Here is a 15,523-nt window from a genome sequence, read left to right as displayed (position 1 = left end):
TATGGCTTACACCTTAACACAACAACACAGACATAAGCACTTAAAGAAACCACTGAGTAAAGCTCACATGGTTCCAAGGTGAACAATCAGCTTCAAACCTTTATTACAGTGAAAACATGTCTCTGTGTGTCCCAGTCTCTATTTGGGTCAAAAGAAACAGAACAATCATTAAAAAGTTCAGTTTTTTTTTTAAATAGCAGCAAAATGAGCCAAAGCAAACTGGACCAACACATGAGCTAAATTAACTTTATTGCTGTTACAGCAAATGTTGGCAGGAGTCATGCAACAGGATTTAACACAATGCACTCAAATACACAAAGAACCACAAATACAACAGCTTCGTAATTCATCCGTCTCATAACCTGAACATATTAAAATAATACAATGATCAGTAATAATGGGGAAAAAAAGCCCAAAGTAAACACAACGGGGAAGGTTTCAGAAACAAGCACTGAATGCTTTTGGCATGAAAGGATTTCTTTCACATGCCTCATAATCTTACTGTTGATTTGATTGAATTCATGTAAACAGACTCATAAATGACATTTTGTACAGAACAAAAAATCTTTTTAATTAAATAGCAAATGAAACATCTGTGTTTCTTTTCTCTGATGCCAGAAACAAAAAAAAGTATTTCCTCGTTTATACTGATGCTATTTTCTGACCTTCATTGCTGGAATTTGTTCCTTGATTTAAATTTCTCTGATCACATACTGTCCCTGTGTCATGTGCATGATTATAACATTAAAATTAGTTATGCTTATGATTTCATCAATGCTTGGACGTGGTTTCTGCTGGCATGATGCTAACTAAAAACTAATCCCACACCAATAACTAACAACCCCTTAAACACATTCACACATTCAGTTTTTTTTTCCTTTGGGGGGGTATTCTTGGTTCAAACTTTGTATAAAGCAACAGCAATGTGGTATTGCTGAAGAAACAGACGTTATTACAGGGTTTCATCAATCACCTCAGCTCTGCTCAGATGAATTATTATGTTTTTTCCCTCAAAGTGCAGATGTGGTTGAAATTACATCTCATCAACCATCCATCATGTTTCTTTCCCTCCAGCTCTTTTTAGGCCTCGTTTCTTTTCCATTGCACTTTCTCTTCAGATTCATTGATTTCTTTGAGCACATTCACATTACTATGTAACTTACTACAACTACTATATGTCCACTGTAGCCCCAGGAGATTAGCATTAAGAAATGTGTTCAAAGTGACAAAAAGCAACAAATAGAAGCAGCACCGTGGCTTTTTTGTTGGTGGATGGATCTTGGCCTGAAGACAAAGGTGTTTTTAAAATGTACTTGCTTTAGATGTGGACCGGATTTATAATATGGAAATGTTGTACCCTCTCAAAAACACTTGAGTGGAGCACCACTTGGTTGAATAACAGAGCACTATCTAAAGAAGCCTCTAATCATATGGAATTACAGATATTTATATACATTTATAGTCTAATTTTAGTCTCTTTTTTGATTTCCATTGTTTTTGACCACCTTGGGTCTTTTTGCAGATTCCTCTGTGATAATTTCCCTTTCATCCCCCAAAAAAGTAAAGAAATCTGGGAAAATATCACAGCAGCTTATGGAAAACATTCACTTATTCTTATTATAAAGGGATTTTTAACTCACTCAAGAAAAGATGTATCCACTGTCCATATAAGTAAAAATAAAAGGCAGCTAGCCCTTCTGCAAGTATCAACACAGTAAATACATAATAATTCCTCTTCTCTTCAGACTTGAGGGTTGATATGATTTACCTGTTGAGTTTTCACATTTACATTACGTCAGATATAGGTTAAAAGTCCTATCAGTCAGAGCTTGCAGGGGTGCTATTAGTTGTTGAAGTAAAAAAATGGAGGCAGACAAAAAGCTGCTTGTTTGGGCAAGATTATGTCTAAAATAGTCATGTAGCTTTGTGAGGACCACAAACCTGACAAGTGACAGCCTTACAGACAACTTTTGTTTTTTAATGTGGACCCAACAGTAAATTTTACCTTTCAGGATCTTATTATCTTCAGTAATTGGTGTCTCTGTGTGTTTTAGTGTGTCAGGAGACAGTTTGGGAGGCCTTTAAGATCTTCTGGGATCGGCTGCCCGAGCGGGATGAGTACCAGGGCTGGGTGAGCCGCTGCATGGATGGCTCCATCAGTGTCATGGACATAGGCAGATTCTTCAGCCAATCAGAGGAGCATCGGAGTCTCATCAGGAGTGTAAGAACACCACTAAAGCTAATAATTGATCCATTAATTGATATCTTAAACAATAATAAAAATATTTATAAGTTGCAGCCCTGCTTTCAGATAGTGGTATTGGTGCAAAACGTTTTATTCTCCACTGTTCTCATCATTATACATTTACAAAAAGAAGATTGCTGTGGTTTTCCATTCTTCCCCATCCACGTTAAATTAAAATTAACAGGCTAAAGCAAACCATATTCGTGCTTCTTTGGGAAGTTGTAAATTTTGGTGATATTCTTTGCTGATTATGTGTTTTTCTGTATTTCAGAGAGTTGCTCTGGTTGCTGCAATGAACATGTAAGTTACCAGCAATTAGACAGTCAAATGTGTTATTGTGTAAACTGTACAAATATAAATTTAACAAATCACTAAGTGACGTGTCATGTCCATGGATATCTTAAAAAGTAAAAAACAGTAAATAATGTTGTCAGGTCAGACAGGACTATTTAACGATTTGAACTTTGAAAGCTTTCAAGCAACAAAATCTTAATCAACAACTTTGATAATACTGCTAATTATAAACAGTCTACATGTAATTCAGCAGCACGGTCACACAGTGGTTAGCACGGTTGCCTCACAGCAAAAAAGTCCTAAGTATAATTCAACCATTAGGGTCTTTCTGTGTGGACTTTGCATGTTCTCCCCATATTTGCGTCCATATTAGTCCGGCTTCCTCCCACAGCCCAAAGACATGCAGTTAGTGGGGTTAGGTTAATTGTTGAATCTAAATTACCCATAGGTGTGAATGTGAGTGAGAATGGTTGTCTGTCTCTATGTGTTGGCCCAGTGACAGACTGGCGACCTGTCCAGGGTGTACCCTGCCCCTCACCCTATGGTAGCTGGGATAGCTCCGCGCCACCCTGAATTGGATAAGTGGAAGAGAATGGATGGATACATGTAATTCTTAGTTTATTGCTTTCCTAGAACATTATTTTTAACTTAATAAGTCTGTGGTCTTTAAAATAAAATATCTCACTTCAATACAACACATTGTACAACGCTAGTTCAAAGCAAATTATGAGTTTATGCACTATGTATAGCCTAACAGTATTAAATTAAGTTTAATCAGTATTAAATCAATAAGATTTCTGAGGACCTGACACTGAGGTAAATGGTTTGTTAGACTTTTTGTACCAGCAGTGATTAGTTCAAAAACTAAAAGTGGTGGTTGTGTATTTACATCTATGTTGTGTTTGATCACCTGCTGCAGTGTGCCCATCAGCCCTACTCCATGCAGGTAGGCCTGCAGACACTGAACACCAACCACAGAGCTGGGCTGGAGTCAGACAGTGGAATTAGGAGACCTATTTTGCTAATTTAGTGCTCTATATTCTGACTCTGGGATTTCAGAACTTATTACTTATTATTTATAATTGCTGAATCTCTATGCAGCCCTTCAGAATCAGAATACTCTATAAATTTCTAAGGAAATTGCTCCAAATCAATAAGGAGGGTAAATGACTGAACTAAATTAAATAATGTATATATTACAAAGTGAAATCATGTCCTAATATATATATACAAATATAAATATTGAGAATATTACAGAGATTAAACACATGTGACTGACATTGTACTCTAAACTGTTTCTTTAACACCCCCATCCCACCCTACCCCCTTTTCTGGAAGCCAGCTGAGGGGCAAACATCAGACTTTCTGAGCTGTGTGTGGTAAATAAATGCATGACATAGTTCAGACAGTTGAAAGAACAGTGGTTAACTCATTATTTAACACTATGTCTATGTTTACAGCATATATCTGACAGTGTTCGTTGGCATTAGCACTAAGATCAAAATGTATCAGAGTAGAAAATAAATAAAAAAAATGTCAACTTTAGTCTAATCTAGAGATTTTGAAGAGCTTTAATGACTCCATCCCAGAGACAGAAAACTGAGCTTTGTTGCTTTCTACTCTGGTAGGACGCTGGCCAGTTTTAGAGGTTGGAGAAGAGAAAGGGAAGTGCTCGCGTGCGTGGCTTGTTTATCATCTCTGCTTTCTTTGGCTTGCTGCATGTTTATTTATTTATTTTACAGTTGTGTGGTTTTTGTTAATAAAAATTCCTCAGTCCAGCTGCATGGGAATTGTTGCAGTTTAATAAATTTAAAGGGGAATGCCAACTATTTTAAGGATTCACAGATGTTTTGTGTACATTGACAATGAATGAGGCTCCAGGGTTTGTGGACCTGTAGGGTTTGGTAAATGTTGGACATAAATACGAGACTTTAAAATTGTTCTTCTCACTAAACTGGGAAACAAGAAGGACATAGAAACCTTAAAACAGATGATGTTCCCCTTTAGAAGTCACATTATCATGCTTTATATGTCTTTTGTAGCACATCAAATCTTTGTTTACTAGACAAAGTTAGACTTCACAGCACACCATCACAGAAGAGGACAAAAACAGAAGTATTAAAGAAGCTGGCACTGTCCTACTGGTTAAATGATGTTTCTCTCAGCTGAGTGCTAGAGGAGATAAATCACGTTTTTGCTAAATGCTTTGCTTTTTGTCTCTGTTTGTCTTGTAGCTCGGAGACACTGACCTCTCAGACTGGAGATGCAGTGACCGAGATCTCACCAGGTAAATATTTTTGATATCAGGGAGTCTCCATTACCCTTTCAATGTTCTAATGAGCTTTTAATACAATAAGCAGTTATTCTTAAGATACTACTAGATGCTTTAGTTATTTTCCAGTGTATCAGAAATAATTCCCATCATGGTAATCAGTTCATCTGGCAATATTTGTCTTTTGAGCTCTGTGCTCTGGTCAGTATAAGCCAGTTATTCAAAACGTCCTTAACTTTGACCAATTTTTTTTTTAAGAACACAAAGTACATGAAGATATTTTTGGTAGTAACTTAGTAACTTGGCAGACAGAGCCTTTTACTCTGTTTGGTCAGAAAGCTCAGCTTTGTCCAGAAACACGTTTTGGACAAAAGCCAATCACGGCTCACTGTAGCCTCAACATGTGGCTACACGTGTACACAAGGTGGACCATTGCTGATTACTTGATTTATGCATCTCCAAAGATATATCTCAGCCAACTTGTACAGAGAAGGGTGTTATCATTATCTATTGTACCCTAATAAATTGTGGGTCAAGGAAGTTGATAAACCCACCAGGACACCAGGACTTTGGTTTAAAACTGATAAATTGAAAAAAAAATTAATACTGATTTGAGAAGCCCCTGTGCATGCCAAAAACTTCTAATTTAGGGATGTTTTGCCATCTTTGGCATAGCCCTAACAAATATTCATGAATGGGCTTTACAACTAGCTGAAGGAATCTATGGACTGGATGTGCATACAGATTAGTGCCTTACTGGTGACTCTTTTACGAGCCACTGAAAGTCTTTGTTGAAACCCCAATTGGTGGCACAAAGTGTCAGCAGCCGCAGTCACTCACCTTACAACCAAATCTGACTTATGTGAAGTAGGAGTGGGTGCAGGAGGCTGATTCCCGTGACACGCTCCACTCTCAGAATAGATCTGTAAGCCTATTTACGGGCAACTGTCTGGTCAATGGATGGAGACTGAGTAGAGGACTGGGAGCAGAAATGTGGACATGACAGAGTTACTGCAGGACAACTATCAGGGTTAGTGAAATCACAGCTACAGATGGTTCATTTTGACCTTGTTTTTGTTTCATGTCATCATCAGTATGATTTCTGTCAAAGTGCATCGGCTATGAGGTCTTCACATTGACATCCAATAGAAAGAAAACTGCAGAATGTTTTCATGACACTCTTGGTTCATGAAGTCGGTGACGTTCATGATAGTCCCCAGATCTCAATGAGATTCTCAACAGAACCCCTGCTGTCAGAAGTCATGAATTGCAGCCTTTTTTTAGCAGATCATTTTAAGGATTAGTTACTTGTTGGCAGACCTGGAAGTTATTTTATCCAGAGGGAAAACATGGCAGACTTCCAGTGGAACTTTAGGTCACAGGTTAGCATTGTTAAGTAACATTCTTCAGCTCTGCAGTCAATGTCAATTACAAGCAGGAACAAGGAGGCAAAGGACACACCTTGTTTTATGAAGCTGAAAACTGCAATAGCGAGGATAAACTGAGTATTTCTTAAAAACTGGTGCTCTTCTCTTCAGTTCTTTTAAACATTTTATACTTACCCTCATTGTTACAAAGAACCCATTTAGGATATCTGATAAGTTAAATATATATACAGAAATGTTTTGGTGTTGTTATTTGTTGTATTCGAGATTAGTGTATCAACAATAAGGTGAGCAAAATTTAAAAATTCTGCAGTAGAATTTGGTTGTAATGCTTAAAATGCTACCTTTTCTTTGTCCTCCTCCTTTAAGTTTTCTCTTCTTTTTTGCAACTATAGGAGAGAGTGACATCATCATTGGATCAGAGACAATCACAATCAAGCAAGACGATCTTACTGTAGATCTTGAGGTCACTTCTTGGGTTCCTCCGGTCTCTGTGACTAAAGGTCCACATCAAGAGTCTACGGCACACATTAACACTGAGGTTTTAAGTGTTGGGGGCCTGCTTGAGGATTCTGTGGAGGTGGCAACAGAGGCTGATTACGCTGTTACACATAAGCCTTTAAATTGGATCGATCAGGAAATTGGGGAAGACAAAACTATCCCTGAAATATCAGATAAGGAGGAGGCTGTAGTTGAAGATGACAAGATCATTGGGATCATCCCTGAAAATGTGATCATAGTTGACTCTGAGGTCATTCAGGAAGTTACCCCAAAAGGTGAGAAACCTCCATTAGAGGTTGTGGCCCATGAAGCACCCACAGAAGAAACTGTTGTGGTTCTTCAGAAGCCCACCACAGCATCAGAAACTATCACATTGGAGGAATTAGGGCAGAAGGTACATCCGAAGGTGACCTCTGAGGCTCCTTCAGAAGTCATGATACAGCACATCCCTAAGGCAACCACGGAAGATGCTGTTGAGACAGAAATTAAACGAATTCCAGAAAAATCTCTGGATATCCATGACAAAACGTTCACTGAGGATTTTGTAGAGAAACCCTCAGAGGATTTACAAGAGCCAATTGATGAAGCAATACCACTTCCAATTCCTGAAGAAGCTGAAGGCAAAATACATGCACCTCCAGTAGAACATCCTTCAAAGGCAGTTGTAGAGGTGAGCCAAGAAGTAACCAAAGTCATCACAGAAGCAACAGAAACTGTATTACTGATAACAGATGCAGAAGAAGAAGCTGAAATATTCAATAATGTGACTCCAAAACAAGGATCTGCCTCAAATGTAGAAACAGAAGTCCCCTCCCAGGCCTCAATTCTGACGACAACGCATAAGATGGAAGTAACAGTTGTTGAATACACTCCAAAGGACAAACCAACACTAATGGCTGAGGTTACTTCTAAGCCTGTTCTAATATTAGAACATAACAAAGGTGAAAAATATAGTGTCACAGAGGAACCGCCAACAATACAGATAACTACATCCAAGGAACACAGCAAAGAAGAAATACCAGTGGTGTCAAAAGAGGAGGTAAAAGCAGAAGTCAAACAAGAAGAGGTTGTTCTGGTAGATAGGACTAAACAAATAACACAGACTGGTGTAGAAGGGCCAAAAGATACAGTTGCTGAAGAAGTTGCAGTTCAAACAGTAACAGCACCAGAAGCAGCAGCAAAAGAACTACACAAAAAAGCTGAAGAGGCGACAGTTATAATGGAGACTACATTAATAACCTCAGACGATGTCGCAACAGACACAACAGAAGAAGAAAGAGCTGAGGTAGTTGTAGAAATACCTTTTGAAGAGGAAAAACATGTAACACAGATAGAAGGGAAAATATCGGAAGCTACAGGAGAACCAGTTAAAGATGAAGATGATACAAGTGATGACTTTAGAGAAACTGTACAGGAGGAAGGAAGAAAGGAAGAAACTACAGAACAACCAAAACTTTTAGTGGAAACTTTACATGAACCTGAACCTCTCAAACCTGTGGAAGAAATTGTAGATATAGTAGAACCTTCAGAAATGACTACAAAGGATGTCAAACCCATAGAAGAAACAACAAAGGAGACTGAGCCCACAATAGAACCAGCAGAAGAAGTAGAACTTGTAGAAGTCATCAGAGAAGAGACTAAACCTCTGGAAGAATTGGCACAAGAACTGGAACCTGTTAAAGAAACCACAGAAAAGACAGAACTAATAGAAAAACCAGTGACAGAGGCCAAATCCGTAGAAGAGATTCATGAGAAGTCACCACAACCCAAGAGAGAACCGACAAGAAAAACAGAACTAAGTGAAGAAATGACAGTGAAACCTGAACTCAAAAATGACCTAGTTCAAGAAGCAGAAGGACCAGAACTCAAAGCAGTACCCACAGAAGAACCAAGAGAAGGCGAACTCATCAAAGATACTACAGAAAAAACACAACCCACAACAGAACCAGCCCAAATTGAATCTATAAAAGAAACTGGTGAAAAAAATGAACCAACAAGACAATCTATAGAACAATCAAAACCCAAAACAATAACGGAGGATGATAAACCTGATTTTGTTTTAACATCTGTCAATAAAACTCAAGAAGCAGCTGAAGGGGAAACATTTGAGGACAGAGAAGAAGCTGCCTTTGAGAGCTTAGATGAGGTAACGGAGAAAGAAGCTGGATTTGAAGATCCAGAAACAGATGAAACTTCACCAGAAGTTACAGAGACCCCTTCAGAATCTGATGAAGAAATCACTCCTGTGCTTGTTGTTGTTCCAGAAGACACAGAGACATCTGCACCTGAGATAACAGTGGAACCTCCAGGTGGATCTGAAGTGGGAAGTGAGGAAGAAATCTCAAAGGCTCCACTTGAAACATCTCCAAAAGCTGTCACTGATGCCCAACCAGGCACAATTTCAGAGGTAGAAACCCCTAAGGGGGTCACCCCAGAGTCTCCTAAAGAGCTTCCCAGTAAGGAAGATGGTGCCTCAGATGAGGGCAGTATCCTGGTAGCTTTAGAAGACCCTGATCAAGAATCAGCTGAGGGTGACTCCCCAACTGAAGAAGTGGATGAAATCTTAACAGAGACTCCACTAGAAGTGGCACCTGAGTCAGTTGATTCCATCACCCTAGAAACAGTTGTGGATTTCACTGAAGAGAGAACACAAAGTACTACACTGGGTGCCACTGAGGAGTCTACCCCTACTTCCTATTTGGAGGTTACGACCAAGTATGTGGTCGAATACAATAATGGTAACTTTCCCGATCTTACAGAGAGGGTTTATGACGTAAATGGCAACTTTTTTGGAAACAATGGCTTCAAGTTGGAGGATGAGGAGGAGAACTTGGTAAGAAGATATGTTTAATCAGATGACTTGAGGTAATCCCTTCATACATGACATTCCAGTACCAACCCCATATCCGTATGCCTACCTTCAAATTTAGATTGGCAATGAGATAGACCCGTTACTTCTGCCCCCGAGGCCCCTGAAGGATGAGGTGGTAGAGTTGAGCATGAAACTGAAAGAGGAAACCTACAACGATGCGCTGAGAGACCCAAGCAGCTTTGAGTATCAGCAGCTGGCCAGACACTTCAAACGCAGGGTGAGTCAACTATATTTTCAATCTGCTCTATATATGAAGGGGTCTGTGCAGACATGCCATGTAATGTGCACTTTTTAAGATGCTTTACCACTATGAAATGTTGGGTTGGATATACATGACTTTCTGAGATATCAACATACCTGCTGTAGTCATTACCTGAACAGTGACTTGTATACAGCATTAAGAGTATACTCACGGGTATTTTTCTAAAGAATTTTATATGCTTGACTGCAAATTCTTTGCATTAGATAACAGCCAAAAATGTCAAATGAAAAAGAGTAGGAGAAGGAGTGTGATTCTTTTTTCATTCATATAAACCAAGAATATTAATGCAAATATTAATGACTCAACAAATCTGAAGAAGAACCTTAGAATCTGTGGTCAATCTTTCATGAAATCAGTGCAGCTATTTAATTGAGTTTATTTCAGTGAGTGAAATGGATTTGAAAACTCTTTTTAAGGCTTAATATTAGGTCTGGTGGTGCGGTGTTTTTTTGGAGTAGGAAGTGAAAATGTCAAAGTCAGAGTGGAGTCCCAAATTATTGGCAAATGCTAGCTAGTTTTCTCAGCAAGCTGACACAAATACTTGTACATTTGTGCTAATTAACATATAAATAAAATCCCCAAATTTCGCTCACCAAAAGAGACTTCTTGAATGGCCTATTAGTACAATTAAGCATAGAACAGCCATACTAGTACTCACACAATTACATTTAAAATGCTCCAAAAAGCTCAACAGCACAAACACAGTCTATCCTAGGGAATCGATTTGCTGACACGAAGCCTGGAAGACAGCTAGCAGCTACAGCTCCATATGTCATCATCTGTCTGCCAGTCTACGAGGTCATGCCTCTAATAATACAAACCTTGAGTCTTAATACAATTTAAACAGATGAGTTATAAAAATTATCCCCTGTATAGTTGTTATGAAGGGGGAAATTAGGGTTTTTTTTGTAACAGGCTTTTGTATCAGGTAAACATGTGTATTTCTGCTGTAAAGGTGGATATTCTAACACTGAATCACTGCTGGAGCCAGCCTCAAGTAGACATTAGAACAGGGGGGTGGGGGAACACCAGGCCTCAAGGACCGGTGTCCTGCAGGTTTTAGATGGGTCCTTGATCCAAAACACCTGATTTAAATGGCTAAATTACCTCCCCAACATGTCTTTAAGTTCTCCAGAGGCCTGGTAATAAACTAATCATTTGATTTAGGTGTGTTGACCCAGGGTAATATCTTAAATCTGCAGGACACTGTTCCTTGAGGCCTGGAGTTCCCCAGCCTTGCATTAGAGGAACTTCAATCTTTGTTACTTACTTGGTGTCGGTTTATCTAACCCTTTACACATGGGTCAAGTCACTGTACCTGGGGCTATAGGTGCCAGGAGACCTGTTTAATGTAACTGTAGTTTTTGTCTGTTGAACACAAAGTTGTTCAAAGCAAATGCAAACATATGAAAGTAGCAGTTTAGAGTCTAGGGGCCTAAAAAGAGGAGCATCTCCTTCTCAATGATTGTTGTTTGTACTCTGTGAGCTATTTTATGTTGGAAACAGCAGGGATTTTCTGGAAATGATTTTTATCTCAGAATGTTTTTAACTTTGTTCCTCCTTGTTTTGGTTCTGTGCTTCCTGCTGACACCTCTTCTTCCCTCCTTCCTTCTCTTTAACTACTTTCTCTGACGTCCACCATACTTACTCATCACCAAACTGACTTGCTTGTGGTTTCCCACAAACTGCAGACTCAGGAGTTTGGCTGTGTCTTTAAAGGCTTTTGCCTGTTTTTCACGCATTCGGATTCTTCACGCTTTTGAGCTCAGTTTCCTCCCCCCTGCCAGCAATCGGCTATACGAGCCGATGAGGCAGAAACAGAGCTGGAAAACTGCAGAGGACACACAGTACAGTATACGAGCAGTGAGTCACCACGAGCTGCTGGAAAAAAAGCTGCTTTGCCAGGAAAGCAGAGCGCTGGTGAGTTCCCGAACTGCCGGGAGGCTTTCAGGCTCCACTCCACGTTAGTGACGCGGGAAGGCAGTTTATGGTTTAAGTATCGGGGTCAGGCTTGTTAATGAGGGAGTATGAAATGGATAATAGAAACAGCAGGAGCTCTGCTGCAGCACAGAAACACACATGAAGAAGAAGAAGCACAGTGCAAATGCAAAATGCTGTTTTTTATCCAGATAAGCATGACTTTAACTGGGCATCAAGAAACCCAATGGCCAACCATTTATCAGTTTATGTCTTTCCATGATGGTTTTACAAAGTGGGAAGACTTCCAACTTGAAGAGCTAATACGTGTTTAAAAATGCACACAGTGGTCACTCTCTGAGAAGACTGTATAAACCTCCAGCTTTATGAACATTAGCAGGTCTTCAGAGTACGTCTCACCATCAGCAGATCATTTTTCTTGATAATTTAAAGCAGAAAAAGGGCTGACATGAACAATACTCATATGGAAAAAGACTTACTTCCACTGTTACAACTTAAAGCCATATATTTATATAGTTAATTATTCACAGTGTATTAAATCTTTACAGATTGCAGTCTTAAGTAAAGGTCAATGTTTCTTTCTCTGACAGTTTGAGTCCACTCATCCTTCGTTGCAGCTTTTAGCTGCACACATTTCACAGCCAAAAGTAATTTAAAGAGATTATTTTCATCTCAACTATGAGACTGTCTGACAAATGAGAAGTCCACCTTCTCTCCAGAAATATTCATCAGTTCTTTAGCAGTTCCGAGCAAAACAACATCAGCTCTGCCTCTAATATCATGCCCTGACTGCTCAGTCCATAATACACTGAAGCCCATGGGTTAAGGCTCGTTCAACCAGGCAGTCAATCCTAAGCTACTAACCCTGGCCCGGGACTAGAGTAAGGTGCTTGGTAACTTTGTTCTAGGCAGAATAACTTGGTTTTTGCTGTTGTAGTTTATCATAGTGATATTCATAATCACTCTTAGTCTAGCCTCACACCTAGGACCAGTCTGCCTTGTGAAACTATAAACTTGGCTTTTGTGACCACTCGGATGATTTAAATCAAATCAAATCAAATCACTTTTATTGTCACATCACATGTGCAGGTACATTGGTACAGCACATGTGAGTGAAATTCTTGTGTGCGAGCTTCACAAGCAACAGAGTTGTGCAAAATACAATAATGTAAACAAGCAAAATACAAGAATGGCTACATCTGAAACTAATAAATATATGTACAATATATAATAGTATATGCATTTCTGGATGTGTATACTAAATATTTTTCTACGTGTGTGTGTGTGTGTGTGTGTGTGTGTGTGTGTGTACACATATTTTACAAATTAAATAGAGTAAACAATAAATAAAATATATAAAATAAAATATACAGAGTGAGACATGTGCAAAACAGTGGCGTTACTGTACAGTATGGAGTGCATAATGTTGAAGTTCCAGTAGTGAAGCTGAGGTGTCTATGACGTGTTCATCAGTCTGATGGCCTGATGGAAAAAGCTGTCTCTCAGTCTGCTGGTACGGGACCGGATGCTGCAGAACCTCCTTCCTGATGGAAGTAGTCTGAACAGTTTATGGCTGGGGTGACTGGAGTCCTTGATGATCCTCCCCGCTTTCCTCAGGCACCGCTTCCTGTAGATGTCTTGGAGGGAGGGAAGCTCACCTCCAATTATCCGTTCAGAGCACCGCACTACTCGCTGGAGAGCTTTGCAGTTGTAGGCGGTGCTGTTGCCATACCAGGTGGTGATGCATCCAGTGAGGATGCTCTCAATGGCACAGTGATAGAAGGTCCTGAGGATGCGGGGGCTCATGCCGAATCTTTTCAGTCTCCTGAGAAAGAAGAGGCGCTGCTGCGCCTTCTTCACTGTTTTGTTTGTGTGTACTGACTAGAGATGGACCGATCCGATATTACGTATCGGTCCGATACTGACCTAAATTACTGGATCGGATATCGGAGAAAAATAAAAAATGTAATCCGATCCATTAAATATCACGAAAGCACCTCGCAAAACTTGCAACACACCGTAACTCACCTCAGAACGTTAGCAGTCGGAGCAGTATGCATCACGTGATAGAGCGGCTGTGGCATGCGGGACCTGTCGGTGGTCTGGATAGCATGTGGAGCTTCGCTAGCAACCTGGCATTTCATCTCCGACAAAGTTATCCCCGAGAGAAGTAAAGCAAGTGTGTAAGTCCATCTCTGAATGTTTGTAAAGCATTCCCACGTTAAGCTTAACAAGCGATATATGGAGCGACTGCCTCTTCTTGCTGCTACTTCAATCATGAAACTGCTTAACGATCAGCTGATCAGCTTTTCTGTAGTCGTCTCTCTTGTTTGTTTTTGGCCCACTTTGCACCAGAAAGAGGAAACCAGCGGCTGAACAACAGCAGCACGTTTAAGCTTGATCAGCTGTTGTTAGAATGTATTTAATATTACTTTCTACTCGAGGATCTTTTTCTACGTAGCTGACACTGGTAACTGTGCAGGGGCGGATCTAGCAAAGTTTAGCCAGGGGGGCCGATAGGGCATGAACAGGGAAAAGGGGGCACAAAGACATACTTTTCTTTCTTATTCTCATTTAAAATGTCTAGCTTTTAATAAATAATTATCTGACACCCAAAGTTTTAATTTGATGTAAAATGAATAGAAGTCAATTACTGTATATAGTGATTATTAAGTCTAATATATACCCTAGTAAGCTATAGTACTTTTTACTTTGGGAAGGTACCATCTGTGCAGTCTGCAATTTTGTTGAAGAAAGATGTTGAATCTATTTAATATTTCTTGAAAAATAATTGATTTCTGTGCATTTTTTTTCACACTGCATCAAATTAAGGTTGATTACGTCGATTAAGCATCATGAGGTGGCGCGTGAGGGGTGGTTCCTTATTTTTTATTTATTTATTTTTGTTGTTGCTGGGAGTTGGAACCCTATTAGTTAGGTTGCTTAATATTTACGCTAAGTACTCTTTAAAATACCAGAACAGGGAGGATGGTGTAGGTCTAAGTTTATTAGATTGATCAGTATTGCTGAACTATGAAATATTTTTTTTGTATACAGGTATAACAGAATAGTTTTAGTGTAGTTGTTGTTTTAAACTTGAGTATGAACTTGCAGACTTGCAAAATGCAGCAAGATATTTTAAAAAACAGTTTTGTTGATTAAAAAACACTATATCGGATTCATATCGGTATCGGCAGATATCCAAATTTATGATATCGGTATCGGACATAAAAAAGTGGTATCGTGCCATCTCTAGTACTGACCACGTAAGATCCTCAGCCAGGTGTACACCAAGGAACCGGAAGCTGCTCACTCTCTCCACAGCAGCGCCGTTGATGGTGATGGGGGTGTGTACTTCTCTGCACCTCCGGAAGTCCACTATCAACTCCTTTGTCTTTGCGACGTTGAGGGTGAGATGGTTGTCTTGACACCAGTGGGTCAGGGCGCTGACCTCCTCCCTGTAAGCTGTCTCATCACTGTTGGTGATAAGACCCACCACTGTAGTGGTGCTGATTTGGTGCTGAACACTTCCTGGATAAGGTGTTTCAGGCCTATTCTACTAGAAACAGAACCTGGATTAGACCTAGAGTGCACTGAGGTCAGTGTACATATAAGAAATCTCTGTGAGTTTCAGACTTTTCTAAATGCTCAGTTCCACACAATGTTTTTCTACCCTTGGTTTTGCACGACATCCTAAAAATGGATATCCCCTAATATAGTCATTTGAGAAACAGAAGCCTCACCCACTTGTTGT

At 39.6% G+C, this 15,523-nt stretch overlaps 1 protein-coding gene across 1 annotated transcript in view; it reads left to right on the top strand.

Annotated features, from left to right (window-relative positions):
- The window catches only part of LOC146607808 (uncharacterized), a 29,268-nt gene that overhangs the window by 1,473 nt on the left and 12,272 nt on the right, over positions 1-15,523 (top strand). Inside the window, exons 3-8 of the mRNA XM_085348070.1 lie at positions 2,055-2,221; positions 2,517-2,545; positions 3,459-3,485; positions 4,774-4,826; positions 6,592-9,530; positions 9,628-9,786. Of these exons, the coding sequence (XP_085204196.1) occupies positions 2,055-2,221; positions 2,517-2,545; positions 3,459-3,485; positions 4,774-4,826; positions 6,592-9,530; positions 9,628-9,786 (3,374 nt within the window). The remainder of the gene's footprint in view (positions 1-2,054; positions 2,222-2,516; positions 2,546-3,458; positions 3,486-4,773; positions 4,827-6,591; positions 9,531-9,627; positions 9,787-15,523) is intronic.

Source organism: Diplotaxodon limnothrissa, linkage group LG23 (genome assembly GCF_057381915.1).
Source record: "Diplotaxodon limnothrissa isolate DT_005_m linkage group LG23, D_limnothrissa_male_GT1.1, whole genome shotgun sequence".
In the NCBI taxonomy this organism is placed as follows: domain Eukaryota; kingdom Metazoa; phylum Chordata; class Actinopteri; order Cichliformes; family Cichlidae; genus Diplotaxodon; species Diplotaxodon limnothrissa.
The sequence above is the reverse complement of the archived record's forward strand: the minus strand, read 5'-3'. Positions and strand labels throughout refer to the sequence as shown.